The sequence below is a fragment of the Fringilla coelebs genome, assembly GCF_963513975.1.
Source record: "Fringilla coelebs genome assembly, chromosome: 22".
NCBI classification, from domain to species: Eukaryota; Metazoa; Chordata; class Aves; order Passeriformes; family Fringillidae; genus Fringilla; species Fringilla coelebs.
Window position 1 is genome coordinate 5,263,017 of NC_140048.1, and position 14,822 is coordinate 5,277,838.

General features: G+C 45.4%; 1 protein-coding gene across 1 annotated transcript; it reads right to left on the minus strand.

Moving 5' to 3' along the window:
* Nucleotides 1-10,912: 10,912 nt before the first annotated feature.
* LOC311162132 (F-box only protein 2-like) lies at nucleotides 10,913-14,248 on the minus strand (the record flags this gene model as incomplete). Its single annotated transcript, XM_084220306.1, has 5 exons — nucleotides 10,913-11,047; nucleotides 11,914-12,049; nucleotides 12,411-12,506; nucleotides 12,598-12,724; nucleotides 14,005-14,248. 5 exons carry the CDS (start codon nucleotides 14,246-14,248, stop codon nucleotides 10,913-10,915), a joined length of 738 nt encoding a protein of 245 aa, XP_084076432.1.
* Between the last annotated feature and the right edge of the window lie 574 nt (nucleotides 14,249-14,822).

Sequence of the window (14,822 nt, forward strand, 5' to 3'; positions counted from 1 at the left end):
TGGAAACTTAATTTCAAATACCATAACTGGAGAAAGTCCTAACTGAGTCAAAACTTAGGAAGCCAAATGTGTCTGCCTAGCTTGTTTTGTTGTGCTCCCAGCTCCTAATTCCACCTAGAGGTGAATGTATTCTACTGGGGTCTCCAATTCCCTTCTCTTACCTCCAAGGAGCAAAGTCATTTCATTACCTTATTTATGCTCATTGGGAAGTATAAAGTGCTCTGGCCCTCTGCAAAAGGCTGATTTGAAGGGTCTGACCTCAGGTATTCCAGCACACAGCCCCCTGAGGTGGCAGGGATCCCCAGCCCCAGGTGTGCCAGGTAACCCCCCAGGCAGGCTGGCATCCTGCAGGCTTGGCCCAAGACAGGACACAAGGAGGAGTTTTCAGATTTATTTCAGTGATTTTGGATCATTCTTCTGCCTCTGCCCACTTCTGCCTGACCCTCTCACACCCCAGTGCTGTTTGTGCCTATTGGGAAGGATGAAAGTTTGACAAGAAAGTCTCACAGATGTGTGTGCTTAGGAGAAAGATTTTTAAATGTAGAGTCTGAAGAAGGAATAGAGATGAAAGCAAGTTTTGATATAGAAGAAAAGAATTGATGAGCAAGTCCTACTGGATAACCAAGGAGGCAAAGGCTGTGTTAGTTAGAAGGGGTTTTTATGGCTTAGAGCAAAGGATAAACCCACCCCAAACAAGAAGATGTTTTTACCAAGCAGAAGAACAGCACAGGCAAACAAGTCAGCAAATGTTGCAAGTAGAAAAAAGGTCTCAGAATTTTCCATGGCAAGAAAACTGAAAAACAACTTCTGGTTTAAACTGTAATGTACTGACTGTGAGTGATTGGAGAGCAGCAACATGAATATGGTGATTATAGTAGTTATGATGGGCTATAGGTAAAAGTTAAGGTATAGATTGGTTCTGCTGTATTAAGATGCAGCAAAAAAAATTGTATATAATGCACTGTAACCAAAACCAAAGGGTCTCCAGGCCTGCCTGCAGCTGGAGCTGACAGCTGTGGGCACAGCTCTGTCACCCACCACCCTGGGCTGCTGTAACCTCTTGGATGGAATAAACTGCATTTTGAAGAGCTGCCTGGAGTCCCACATCCCTCATTCAGGCCCTTACAGTGCCCATGGTGTTGTTTGCTGAGCACCAAGAGCTGCCTTGGGCAGGGCATTGTCCATCTGCCGCTGGCAGGAGTTTGGCTGCAGGGTGGTCCCTGCAGGCACAGTGGGCAGTGGGGGCTGGAGCTGTGCCCCCTGCTCTGCCCAGCCCCTGCTCAGGGCTGACTCAGGGCTCTGTGCACTGGGGGACACAAACATCTGGCAGGGATAACTGGGGATGCTGCCTGATTTCTCAAAAAGTTGCCCAGAAACTGAGAGGAATGGTGGATTTGTCTTTACAAACCAGCTGTGGATCTGCTGGGAGATAAAACCAGCACTGGGAGAGAAAAGAAACAAGGGGAAGGATTCCACTGATTGATGAATGGGAAAAGATGTTTGCTTTTACAAATAAACTTTAGGTTTGCTGATAAATGAAATTAGACATTGAAAGATGAAAGAAACAACAGGGAAGAAAAACCCCTAAATTCCATAAGAATTAAAAATGAAAAGGGAGGGTTGTACATTAGAGGGAAATCTTTGGGATCAGGCATTCTGGGAAGTCTGAACCTCTCAAGTACTTCAGAAATGGGGAGAGAGAGAAGGGAATTGTGGCTGGAAATTGGGATAAAAAGGAGGCTGGGTCCTCCAAAAATCTGAGGCACTCCAGGGGAATGCCCCATGGCCTCTCCCTTTATTGGAATAAAGTCAAAGGACTCCTCTGTCTCCTTTTTGCACATAAACCTCTGGTGTTTGTGGGTTAATTTTCCTAACAAAACCAAACTCAATATTGCTGAACTTCATCAGGTCTGCAGTGCAGAACTTGCTGCACAGGGAAAAGGATTTTTTTGGTTTTATTATTATTTCCTACTTTTTTTTCTCTCTCTTACAAGAAATAACTCACTTTTCAGCTGTTGGAGAAGGGAGTAATTGATCTAGAGCTTTGCAGTTTGCCTTCCGGAATGGTTTTATTCCTGATGTAGGAATAAAATTCTGTTAGGTCAAATACACAGCAATAAATACCAGAAGCACATTAACTTTAATATATTAGATTATTCCACTTGGTGGTGGCAGGGAAAAAAACAAGATTTAATTCCCCTGGCAATGCAGGCAAAGAAAATCACTTTCCCTGCCCATGTTTTTTCCTGTTAAGTCATTTTTGTCTGTCAATGCTGGTGCTGCAGGCTTTGGTGGGGTTTAATTTTACTTTTTTATTTTAACCTGGCGTGCAAGTAGGAAGTATTTTCTCCAAGTAAATTGGTCACAAATTCTCTCAGTGCCTTTCATTCCTAGCTGCTGCAGGCTGCTGAGCTGTGTGGAGCTCTCAGCACTGTCAGAAAAGGAGGATTTGGCAAGGCAGGTTTAGCTTCACTCTGCCATGAGAGTGGGGCTTCAGCTCAGGTGTTCTCCTTTTTCCAGGTGTGCTGCTGTTGGTTTCTCTTCCTACCTTGAAGCTTCTCAGCTAAAACTAGGATTTGCTTTTCCATGCCAGCTGTTTGTGTGAAGTGCCACCACCCCTGAGTGCCACAGCTTCTGCTGCAGCTTTCCTTGTGCCCCACACCCCAGGGATGTCTCAGGGCTGCCCTACAGTGGGGAATGTTCCCAGCAGGGCATGAAGGACTCCGAGGTGATGTTCCTTGCAGTGCTGAAGCCTCTCATCAGGTCTCATAGTCAGTCCTTGTGCTGAGTCTTCCCTCATTTTTCTGGGAGAGCAGTGACATCATTAGAAACTTTTCCCACAGTCCTTGCCTTTTCACAGATTTCTGTTTTATATTGGAAAAATGACAGATGAGAAGAGGCAGGGATTACTTCTCAGCTTGTCATCATGGCAGGCAGGTAGAAGATGGCTCTGCTGTGGACCAGGCAAATAGCAGAAAGATTGCAACAGGGATTTGGGGTGAGAGAGGAAACATAGCATGGTGGAGGAGGATTTGCAAGGGTGAAGCCTTCCTAGCCAGAAAGCTTTGAAAAAGGACTGGACAAATCTGTGTCAGGAGAGATGTACAGGTGGGAAGGGAGCTGAATTAGACAGGAGAAGGGGAATTGGAGCAGGCAGGCTTGGGTTGCATAGCTGGAAGTTTGTGTGTTGGTTCCAAGACATTTCTTTCCTATGTGCAAGTCAGCAGGAGAGACTGGGGAAAAGCAAGGTGGGAGTGTCTGTGTGGGTAACTGAGTCTTTGCAGGGTTCTCATCAGTCCAGGCAGAGTTTCCAATAAACCAGCCTAGCCTCCTGCACCAGCACACACACTCTGTCTGATTGTATTTGTCTGAGAGAAGAAAGACTTCCCAATAATCCTGCTGACAATTAATTGGCTTTTGTTCAGCAAGAGTGAACAAGATCTCATCTTAATCTGTTTCATTATTTCTCCTTGTATAGCACAGTCAACACAAGATTAGGTTTAATTTTCAAACAAAATGCAAAGTCATTACTCATATCTGGATCAGGATTTTATCTGCTTCATTTTGCAGTGCTTGGTGTGTCAATATTAACGAGAGGAGCTGCATTATGTGTGGTGAGGTAGGAATATCCCTGCTTGACTTCAGGACCCTCTGCAAGGATTGCAAGGAGCAGAGATCCAATACCATCCTTTCTCTAATCTCAGCTATTAAAAAAAAGATTCTTCATGCTCAGGGAAACTTGGAGAGATATATAGATTATATAGATATATAGATAGATTGTGTAGATATATAGATATAGATATAGATAGATAGATATGGATATTTTTATAGATTATAGATATATAGAGATATAGATATGTAGATATAGATACATTATATAGATATTGATATATAGATAGATATATAGATATTTATAGAGATTATATAGATATTTATATAAATTATATAGTTAGATATAGGTATAAATATAGATTATTACATAGATGATATAGATTATATGAATATTGATATATATAGATTAAATAGATGGATAGATAGATAGATATTATTATATAGATATATCTATAGGTATAGATTATATAGATATATTATAGATATATAGAGATATAAATATAGATTATATAGATACAGATATAGATATAGATAGATTATGTAGATATAAATAGATATAGATGATATAGATAGATATAGATATAGATTACATAGATATAGATTATATAAATATAGATATAGAGATATAGATAAAAATATAGATTATTACATAGATGATATAGATTTTATGGATATTTAGATAGATAGATAGATAGATAGATAGATAGATAGATAGATAGATAGATATTATTACATAGATTATCTATAGATAGATTATATAGATTATATAGCTAGATATAGATATCCCACTGCATTTCAGTGCTTCAGAGCATGGCACATCTGCAGTGTGCCCCGTGGGAGGCACGTCTCTGCCAAAGCTTCCTCCCCTCCCAGTCAGGGCCCAGCCAATGTCACCCTGTTCTTCTGAGCTTTCTCATGTTTATATTTTTGTAAAGGAGTTCTCACACACATTTATGTAAGTAATGATTGGTTTTGCATTCTTTTCTGGAGGAGGAGAAAATTGATGGACTGTGATTTGACCAGTGTCATTGGAGAGGTGGCAATTTCATCCTCCAGTCCAGGGTCACTTTTGGAATTCTATACATATCGAGGTCAAGAAATAAACTTCCCTTCTTTTTTTGCCTTGGAGGTTCCAGCATGCATGTTGTTTTATTTCCTATTGCAACAAGCCCTGCTCCTGCTGCAGTGAGATGTGTTTCCCCACCATCCATCAGCCCAAAGAGAGCTCTTATGGCTTTCCTGCAGCCTCTCTGGGAGCACTGATTGCGCTGTGCTTAATGGCTCTGCACAGACACAGCTCCAGATGAGCTGCTCTCAGTGCCTGCAGGGGAGGTCAGCCAAGGGCATGAGTGATGGATCTGGGACTCCTGCCTGCCTGGGGAGGGCTGCAGAGGGGATGGGAGGGCCTGGGCATGGTGCACTGTGAGACACAGACAGCCCTGCTGCTCTGGGTGAGGCACTCTTGTATTTGTGGGGTGCCCCGTGGCAGGGAGGAATGATGGATCTGACTCCATGTGCTCAGAAGGCTGATTTATTATTTTATGATACTCTATCATATTAAAGAATGCTAAACTAAACTATACTAAAAAATACAGAAAGGATACTTAGTGCTAAAAAGATAATAATGAAAACTCCTGACTCTTTCCAGAGTCCTGACACAGCTTGGCCCTGATTGTCCAAAGAGTCAAAACAACTCACACAGAATGCAATGGAACAATCACCTGTGGGTGAACAATCTCCAAACACATTCCACATGAGCACAACACAGGAGAAGCAAATCAGATAATTATTGTTTTCCTTTTTCTCTGAGGCTTCTCAGCTTCCCAGGAGAAAAATCCTGGGTGAAGGGATTTTTCTAGAAAATGTGAATATGACAAGACTCTTCTGAGTCTTGTGGGCTGCATTAAGGTTAGAAAATACTCTGCAAGGAAAGGCATGTTACTAATTTGAGTGATACTTCAACGCTCTAGGAGAGAGTTGAGCAAATTGTGCAGCTTCCACTTGAATTTGAAAGGCCTTGGTCTATGTTCAGGCAGCTTTCACTGCTCTGATTACTCATTGCAGTTTAAAAGGCTGCCTGCATAATACAGGTGTGTTGTGTCTGCTGCCCAAGAGGCAACAATCCTTCCAAAATGTGTGTAGGTATCCCAGATGGCAGGGGTAAGCATTAGGGTCTGTGCAGGAAAGTGTCTTGGTTTGAAAAGACAAGGCTGAGGAAGGCAGGAGCCTCCCCTGAAATGGAAAAATGTAAATCCCCCCCCCCTCCAAATTGCTATAGATTTTACATTAAGGGGCTCTCAGGCAAAAAATATAGGAACAGGGAAGAAAATAAAAAGGTAAAATGAACATTGCAGTGAACCAAACCAACACTGCCAGAGCCAGAACACAGCCTGACACCCTGTGGGTCAGGGTGCTGCAGCAGGGCCATTGGAATTGTGGCTCAGCCCTCCTGCAGTGCCAGGGGTGGTTCTGCTGGAGCAGGGATCCTGGAGAAGGTGCAGTCTGCCTCTGGAGATCCAGGGGCAGAGGCAGCTGCTGCTCCTCTGGGAAATCCAGTGGAGAAGCTGTGCTGGTGTTCCAGAATCTCAGATTATATCCAGGTAGGAATGCTTGGCTCCTCCCCCTGGGCTCACATCTCCCAGTGGGATGCTGTAGCTCTTATCAGCCAAGCAGGGACATTCCATGGCCTGTTATCAGCAGGTGCCTCCCTGGTTGTGGAGGAGATAAGGAAAACTGCCCACTGAACAGAAGACAACTGCCATCCAGGTGGCAAGCAGAATACAATTTGCTTGGCAATCCAGGACACAAAGGCTGCACTGCAAGAGAATGAGAAGAAAACATTCACTCAAAGCTGCAGCCAGAAAAAACGAGGTGCAGGGCTCAGGACAGACCCAAGGCAGCATCCAGAGCGGTGTGATTACATCTCTGTGCCTGGCTTGGCATGGAGAGAGCCAGCAGGGGCTCCTGCCTGCAGCCCGAGTGCCCTCTGCTGTCACCAGCCAGGGGCCCAACCTGAGCAGGGATCTGCAGAACAAACAAACCCCACAACTTTTGTGAAAGCTGTAAAGCCAGTGTGTTTATTACAGCACTGGAGGGATGTGGGGATCGTTCCCCTGAAATGACATGCCTACCTCTGGGAACTCCAGATCCCTTTTTTCATCTCCCTCTCTAATCCATATGCATGCAATTTCACAATAGGTTCATACATATTCATTTTACTGACTTCATGTTATATTTGCTGCTAGGTTTTTTTTTGTATCAGAAAGAACTCCTGGGTCATCCTGCCCTGTCTCCTGCAGCTTTCCTGTGTCTGTTTCAGAGTTCAAGGGGCCCTCCCTTGTCCCTATAGGACACGAAATAACCTTTTCAAGGTAAAAAAGGACTCTTTAATTTCTGACTCCAACATTTATAGATTTCCAAAAGTGACAGTGGATTGGAGGGTGACAGTGCCACCTCTCCAATGACACTGGGCAAACCAACAGTCCATCGAATTTCTCCTCCTCCATAAAAGAATGCAAAACAATAATTATTTAGAGAAAAGTGTGTGAGAAAGTTCGTTACAAGAATGTAAACATCAGAAGGCTTAGGAAATCTTAAAAAATCAGGGTGACACTCCACTATCTCTGCCCTTCAGCTGAAGCAGTTCCTTAGAGCTTAAGTGCAAGAAGAGGCAGTCGGACTACACAGCTGTGTTTGCAAGCTACAGACTTAATTAAGATGTACATTTCACCTAAATCAAAATGGATTTCTACTCTGGAAAATTTCTACTCTGTCTCAGGAGGGCTTCTCTGTGCCTGTGACATCTCTTTCTCAAGTGTCAGTCTTGACCATGAGCATGTTGTTCTGGTTGTCTGTGAACCTTTGCTTCACACACAGGCTGCTGTGTAAGGAGCTCAGCTCCCTGAGTAATCCTTGTGCTTCCAGGTCCTGTGAGACTTTCCAGCTGAACTCACTGTAGCTGTTCTCTCTGCAATTCCAAAGTGTGTCCCCAGTGTGGCATTCATATTTTCTGGAAAAATTCCTTCACCCAGGATTTTTCCCCTGGGAAGCTGAGAAGCCTCAGAGAAAAGGAAAACAATTCTTCTCTCATTTGCTTCTCCTGTGTTGTGCTCATGTGGAATGTGTTTGGAGATTGTTCACCCACAGGTGATTGTTCCATTGCATTCTGCTGTGAGTTGTTTTCACTCTTTGGCCAATCAGGGCCAAGCTGTGTCAGGGCTCTGGAGAGAGTTAGGAGTTTTCATTATTATCTTTTTAGCCTTCTGTAAGTATCCTTTCTATATTCTTTAGTATAGTTTAGTATAGCACTCTTTAATATAATAGAGTATCATAAAATAATAAATCAGCCTTCTGAGAACATGGAGTCAGATGCATCATTCCTTCCTGCCATGGGGCACCCCACAAATACAACAGCCCAGTGGGAAAGCATCTTTAGGTCCTTATTTCCCTACTAGGTAAGGAGACTGAGGCCAGGGGAGTCACTGCTCTGAGGACATCAGAAGGAACTGGATGGAAGGAGAAGCAGGAACCAGGTTAGCTCAGTGCCAAGGCTGCTTTGTCCCCTAAGGTACTGTATGATGTGGGACAGCACTGAAGGAGGGGTAGGGGTGTCATCTTTTTCAGGGCAGTGAAAGAGTTTTGTCATCCAGTATTGTTCATTCTGTGTGCTGGGGGGTGCTGTGCCTGTTAAACAAACAGGTTCCTTCCACTTCTCACTGAGGAATCCTTCCCAGACCAGATGGGGGGAGGAACTGAGTGGGTTTGCTTTCTGGAGGGGCCCCTTTGGAGGTTTTCACCCAGATTTGCCCTAAACCAGGACAGGGGGGTGCTAGCATAAAGAGGGAGTGCTGGGAGAAAAGACCTCAGGCAGCTGTGTTCATTTTAACAGAGCTGCTGGGGAGGCTGGGAGAGCTCAGTGCTTCAGCCTGGATAACCCCAAAGTGGGGACCAGGGTCCTGTTCATATGTACAAGGGCCAGAGTATCTGAAGGCTCAGTCCTGAGCTTTATCCTGACTGTAAGATGGTGACTTAGGAGGGATTCAGTTTAACAATTGCATTGAGCTGTGAAATACTGATCCTCTCACTTTACTGATTCCTTAGGGACAAATGGAGGGATTGTATCTTCTGTGGAGGAATTGAATATTAACTAACTCCCCCACAGAGTGAGGGAGTTGAATATTAACTAAAATTAATATTCAGTTAATTATAGTGAGCTGAATATTAACTAAAAGCTGCACTAAAGGCTAAGGGTGGGTAAAGCAGCACTGCATGACAGTGTGTGCAGGGGTAAGGGAAGGGAAACAATTACCTTCTGAACTGCCTCTGGTGCCTCCTGGGTCAGAACTAATGCTGAACTCACAGCAGAGCTAGTGACAAATGACCTGGAAGGTGTGCAGCAGGGCTGGGCTCTGTAGAAGCCTTCCTGTACCTTCTCTGTGTTTGAAATGCATTTTTCTTGCTGTTACACTGCACACCCACTGCACATTAAGGGCTTCCCAGAGTGCTGGGGAACAGAGATTCCTCTTTCAGAGATACCCATGGAATTACAGCACAGTGAGTCCAGCTTTTGGAGAGAACTGCCTGACACGCTCCACTTAATAGATGCTCGAGCACAGGGGGCAAATACCCAGTACAAAAGAGGAAATCCACACACAATTGTGTCACTTTATTATGTTTGCCTGGAGTGTGTGTGGCACCCAGGAGCAGCTGTGCAGGAAGCCTGAGGAAGCAGCATGCACAGTGCCCAGCTGGGAAGCTCCTTCCTTTGGCTGCAGGCAGTAGCAGGCACTACAATGGCAGCCCAGGGAGGGAAGACAGACACATGGACACAAAAATGTGCTTTCTTTAGGCAACACCAGCTCTGTTAGGGGATGATCTTCTGAGTGGAATAACTAGCAGTGTCACCCTGTTCTTCTAAGTTCTTCTAAGCCTTCTGAAGTTTACATTCTTGTAACGAACTTTCTCACACGCTTTTCTCTAAATAATTATTGGTTTGCATTCTTTTCTGGAGAAGGAAAAATGTGATGAACTGTTGGTTTGTCCAGTGTCATTGGAGGGGTGGCACTGTCATCCTTCAATCCACTGTCACTTTTGAAAGTCTGTAAATGTTGGAGTCAGAAATGAAACCCCTTCTTTTAACCTTGGAGATTCCAGTGTCCATGTCATTTTATTTTGTGTCCTATAGCAACACTAGCAGGGACAGTCTTAGTTCAGGAAAGCTTAGGGGTCTGTTCAAGATGGGGCACACAGCCCTGAGAGATTTCAAGAAGCTCAAGTGGGAGACTGAAGTGCTGTCCTGTCAGCCAGCACATGGCAGAGGCAGACCTGTACTTCTTGCAGACATGGTCAGCAGAGGTGGAGAGGCCAACAGCTTTCTGTGTCCTGCTAGCAGAGTCACACTGGCTGACCTTGCTGCCTGAATCATGCAGAGGCCAGGAAGGAGTAAATGAGTTTGTTTCCAGTTTCTGGACCCTGTCCCAAATGAGTTTGTTTTCATTTGTTTCTGGACCCTATCCCAAATTTTTCCTAACCTAGTTCTCTAAGTTGTTGTCTTCTCTCTCTCTCTCTACCAGCAATTATTCTCAGATGCCATCTCTCTGAAGGAGTCAAATGAAGCCCCAGAGCTGGACACCAGACATGTTTCCTTCCCAACACTTCCCTTGATAAATGGATACTGAGAACAGTGTAAGAGAAAAGGATTCAACCTCTCTTGCTTTGCATTATCACTAAAAATTAAACTAATAGTATTGACAGCCAAGCTAGAGCCCCTCTGTGGTAAACAATGTTATCTTTTTATAAATGGATAAGCCCAAGTTCTCACTGCAGGTCATGGAAACAGTTGGGGACAGGGCTCTGGGCTTCCCTGGTATGTTTTAAGACACAGGGTCTGTGTTTTTCTTTATTCTTTTCTTCCCACTCTAACTTCCAGAAAATATACTTCAAGTATTCCTTCAAGTTAAGGAGTGCCCAAGTCAGGAGAGCAGGCAGGGGAGACAGCTGCCTCAGGCTGGGTGCTAGGCATTAGAGACTAAGACAGAGCTCTGCAGGATTTTTAGGTGATCTCCTGTCTGGCAGAGAACATCAGTGCAAGTGGTGAAGTGCATTCCCCAGTTCATTCACATTCTTTGCACAGTTCTCTCGAGGAAGGATGGGTGGTGTCTCCCGGCACCTTGCACGCACGTTCCTACGCAGAAAGGCCAAACGCTCTGCAGCCAGCAGCAGCACCATGCAGAAACCATCCAAAGGCTGGGGGCTGCCCTGAGGGAAGTCAGCTGCAGCATGCAGGTCTGGCAGAGCAGAGCTAAGGCTCCACTGTCACGCTGCTGCTGGTGACGCGGGCGCCGTACCAGCCCTGCCAGAACAGCGTGTCCTGCCCGCCGTGCTCAAAGCGCACGAAGCGCACCCCGGGCCCGTAGCTGGAGAAGGTGTGAGAGATCTGTGGGACAAGAGACAAGTGTCAGACCACCACAAACCTACTGCTGTACAGTGCACAGAGCCTTCAGCCCCGCTGGGCACAGTCAGAGCTGCCAGGCTGGTAACAGTGGGGGCATCTGCAGTGGGAGAAGCTTTGATCCCATTGCTCCGAGGGCATTGAATCACTCCCAGTTGGACACTGTGTGTCCAGTTGTGGCCCCACAGGTTGGGAAGGACATTGAGAGGCTGGAGCACATCCAGAGGAGGCAACAAGGCTGGAGAGGGGCTGGGAACACAAACCCTGTGAGGAACCACTGGGGGAGCTGGGGGTGTTTAGCCTGGAGAAAAGGAGACTCGGAGGTGACCTCATCACTCTCTACAGCTCCTGAAAGGTGTTTGTAGCCAGCTGGGGCTGGGCTCTTTCTCCAGGCAGCACTGACAGAACCAGAGGACACAGTCTCAAGCTGCTTCAAGGGAAATACAGGTTGGATATTAGGAAAAGTTTTTCACAGAAAGGTGATAAAGTGCTGGAATGGCTGTCCAGGGAGGTGCTGGAGTTGCCATCCTGGGTGCATTTAACAAAGCCTGGATGTAGCACTTGGTGCCAGGGTTGAGTTGAGGTGTCAGGGAACAGGTTGGACTCAGTGATCTTGAAGGTCTCTCCAACCTTGTGATTCTGTGACATCTCCTGCACCTTACACCTGCTAGTGGTGACTCAGCAAGTCTCCTGTAAAGCAGCCTTCCTTTTCCTTTTTCAATCATAGGATCACGGTTCCAGAGAATACAAGACAGAGCCTTCTCCTCCCCTTGGAGAATTCTTCTGCTTAAAAAATATTCCTGATTCATGTAGGTCGGGTGTCACCTGCTGAGCCCATCCCTGTAACTCACCTCAGTCCAGCTGGCATCATTTCCCTGTGGGATGGTGATAGTCTCACTTTTGTACTCAGCCAGCACATCCTCATTCTCAGAGAGCAGCTTCACACACAGCTCATAGAGACAGCCAGCATCACTACGTGCTGCATACCTACAAGAAGAGCCAAGGTGTTGGCATCACCTGTAAGAGCTCTGCAAAGGCTCACCATGCTCACCAAGTTACTGCAGCCTTGCTTTGAGATGGAAATCTGCAATGGTTCTCAACCCAGCCCAACACCCCCCCTCACTGACCACAGGAACCTGGGCTTTGGAGTTGTGCTCCAAAAGCCTGTGGGAGCTGTCTGTGAGCCCTGTCCCACATCAGGATCCTGGCAGCTGAGGTTTTAGGGTCCAATATATATATAATTTAAAAAATATTTTTACATATATATATATAAAAGGTCTATGCCCTCCCTCTCTTCCTTATCTTTCTTAACCCTCTGCCTGTCCTCAGAGCCTTCCTTAATACTTACCAGTCTCTTACCATGATTTTAGGCTGGGTTGTATCCATCAGCTCTTCCCAGTAGCCCTCAGCCCTAAGGTCAATGACCTGAGCCTTTCGACACCACCTGAAACACAAGATGCCAATTGGGATCACAGTCACTCCTGGGAGAACCAAAAATGCCCCCTCTCCTGAGCAAGAGAAGAAAGCTGCCTTACTCATAAGATGTGACAAAGTATTTATGGACTTCTTCACTAGGAAATTCTTTTCCAAAGTCCCCTGGGAGCTCTTCAATTTTCCAGCCATCACCTCCATTCTCTACCTCTCCCCAGTGCTCCAAGCCTTCTGCAAATGGCAGAAAAGAGACTTGGATGAGTCCTGTGGATGTGGGGAACTTGACCATCTCCCACTGGAACCTTCCTCTGGCTTGAGAAAGTTTGATATTAGACACAGCACTAATTCCATATGTAGACTATGGATATGTTTGTTAAATAGAGGTCAGACAAAAACCTTTAGCCTGGCTGAGCCTAATCACAACAAACTTTGACATTCCCCATTGGCTGTGTATTTGTAGGTCTAAGAAAGTACTCCAGGGAAAGAATTTAGGTATTCTGAACACTGTCACAGCACAGAAACCCTCCAGGGACAGATGCTGATTGCTTTATTTCTAAGTTTTCTAAAGCACTAAGTGGTATTTTCTGAAGCTGTAAGACCTTAAAACATCAGGGTGTTCAACAGGCAAACCTGGATGTTGGAAAAGCTTGCAGAAGGTGACTTGTAAACAAAATGGGGAAGCTGTGTTGGTACTGCTTTGGTCTATGATGTGTGAAATTGTTGCTGCTTGGCTTGTGTGAGGCTTGGTTACTGCTGCTTATTGCTAAGCAGCTTATAGCTCTGGCCAGTGAAGGTCACAGATTCAGAATAATGGCACATGGGGTGTGTGCCCAGTCTCTAACATCAGCTGAGGTGAGGAGAGTAAAAACATGACTGGCCTGAGCTGCTCCAAGGAGAGAAGCCTGAAGGGCTTGGTGAGCTGAGGGCAGACTCACCCCTGAGCTGGGAAAGGCTTCATCTCTCCTGTCGTGGCTTAGCAAGAAGCAATACAGAAACAAATGCCACAGCCATTACTGTGTTGGATGGTTTCTACAAAAGACATCTTTCAGTCTCAAACATGATTTAGATCCTTGCAGAGGTCAGATAAAGCTAATGTTATGTGAAGCCCTTTGCAAAGGCTGATTATCAAGGGCCTTTGTGCTCATAAATTATTTGGCTGCACAGATTGAGTGACTTGACTCTTGGGCAAGGAGAAAATTCTGCAACCTGACAGCAACTAAGATGTATTTTCCAAGACTAGACAAACACAATCCTCAGTGACTGGTCATCTCTCTGACACCCTGAAGCTTGTTCTGATGTCTCTCAAGGGCTGATTATCAAGGGCCTTTGTGCTCATAAATTATTTGGCTGCACAAGATTGGCTGCACAGATTGAGTGACTTGACTCTTGGGCAAGGAGAAAATTCTGCAACCTGACAGCAACTAAGATGTATTTTCCAAGACCAGACAAACACAATCCTCAGTGACTGGTCATCTCTCTGACACCCTGAAGCTTGTTGTGATGCCTCTCACCTTCACCACATGGGTTCTTGATGAGATTCTTCCTTTTCTTACTCAGGAAGTAGAAGTTTTGCCAGTTCTCTACAACTGCCTCTGCTCTGGTGAAGCCTTCCTGCTGACACTTCAGGATCCAAAGTGCAGCTCCATCAACCAGGTTCCTCCACTGGCAGCAGACCAGGCGGCACACCAGCACCAGCTCCACCGCAGGAATGGAAGCCAGGATTTGGATCAGGACTGCTTCAGGGAGGGACTCCATCCCTGGGGCTGGCCACAGATGTCTGAGAGAGGGTAGAAAGCAATGGTGAGGGTTTCCCACCCTCAGCAATGCCAGACACTGATGCAGTAGAAAAAAAAGGGAAAATAAATATGTTATCTGAAGGATTTTTGATTCCGAGCCTCAAGGTCTCCTGTTCCTCATTACATTAATAGCCTGAAGCAGATTACTATTTTTATATTCTAAGTGAAAGCCCTGAATTAAATCTGCCCACAAAATGTATGTATTTGACCACTGAGTTTGTTCATTTTCCAGGTTGGAACCAGTCCTTCCAGAATCTCTGCTGCTGCAAAAATCAGCTTCCTAGTAATGAGTTCCTCTGCAGAGGAAGGCACATGGGTGTTTGTTCTGCCTTCAAGAACATCCCTGGTAACAAATGCTGCAAAGCAGTACTCAAATATCAGTGTTAAGCTTCTTGCCAGCCACGTTTGCAGTGGTTCATTCTATGTCTGACAGTCTTCCCCTCAGAGTGCTGGCACTTAATCAGGAGCCTGTATAAAGTAAAAGTCTGAGCATCACTGAAAATAACTCACCTGGTATTCTCTAAGATTCTAAT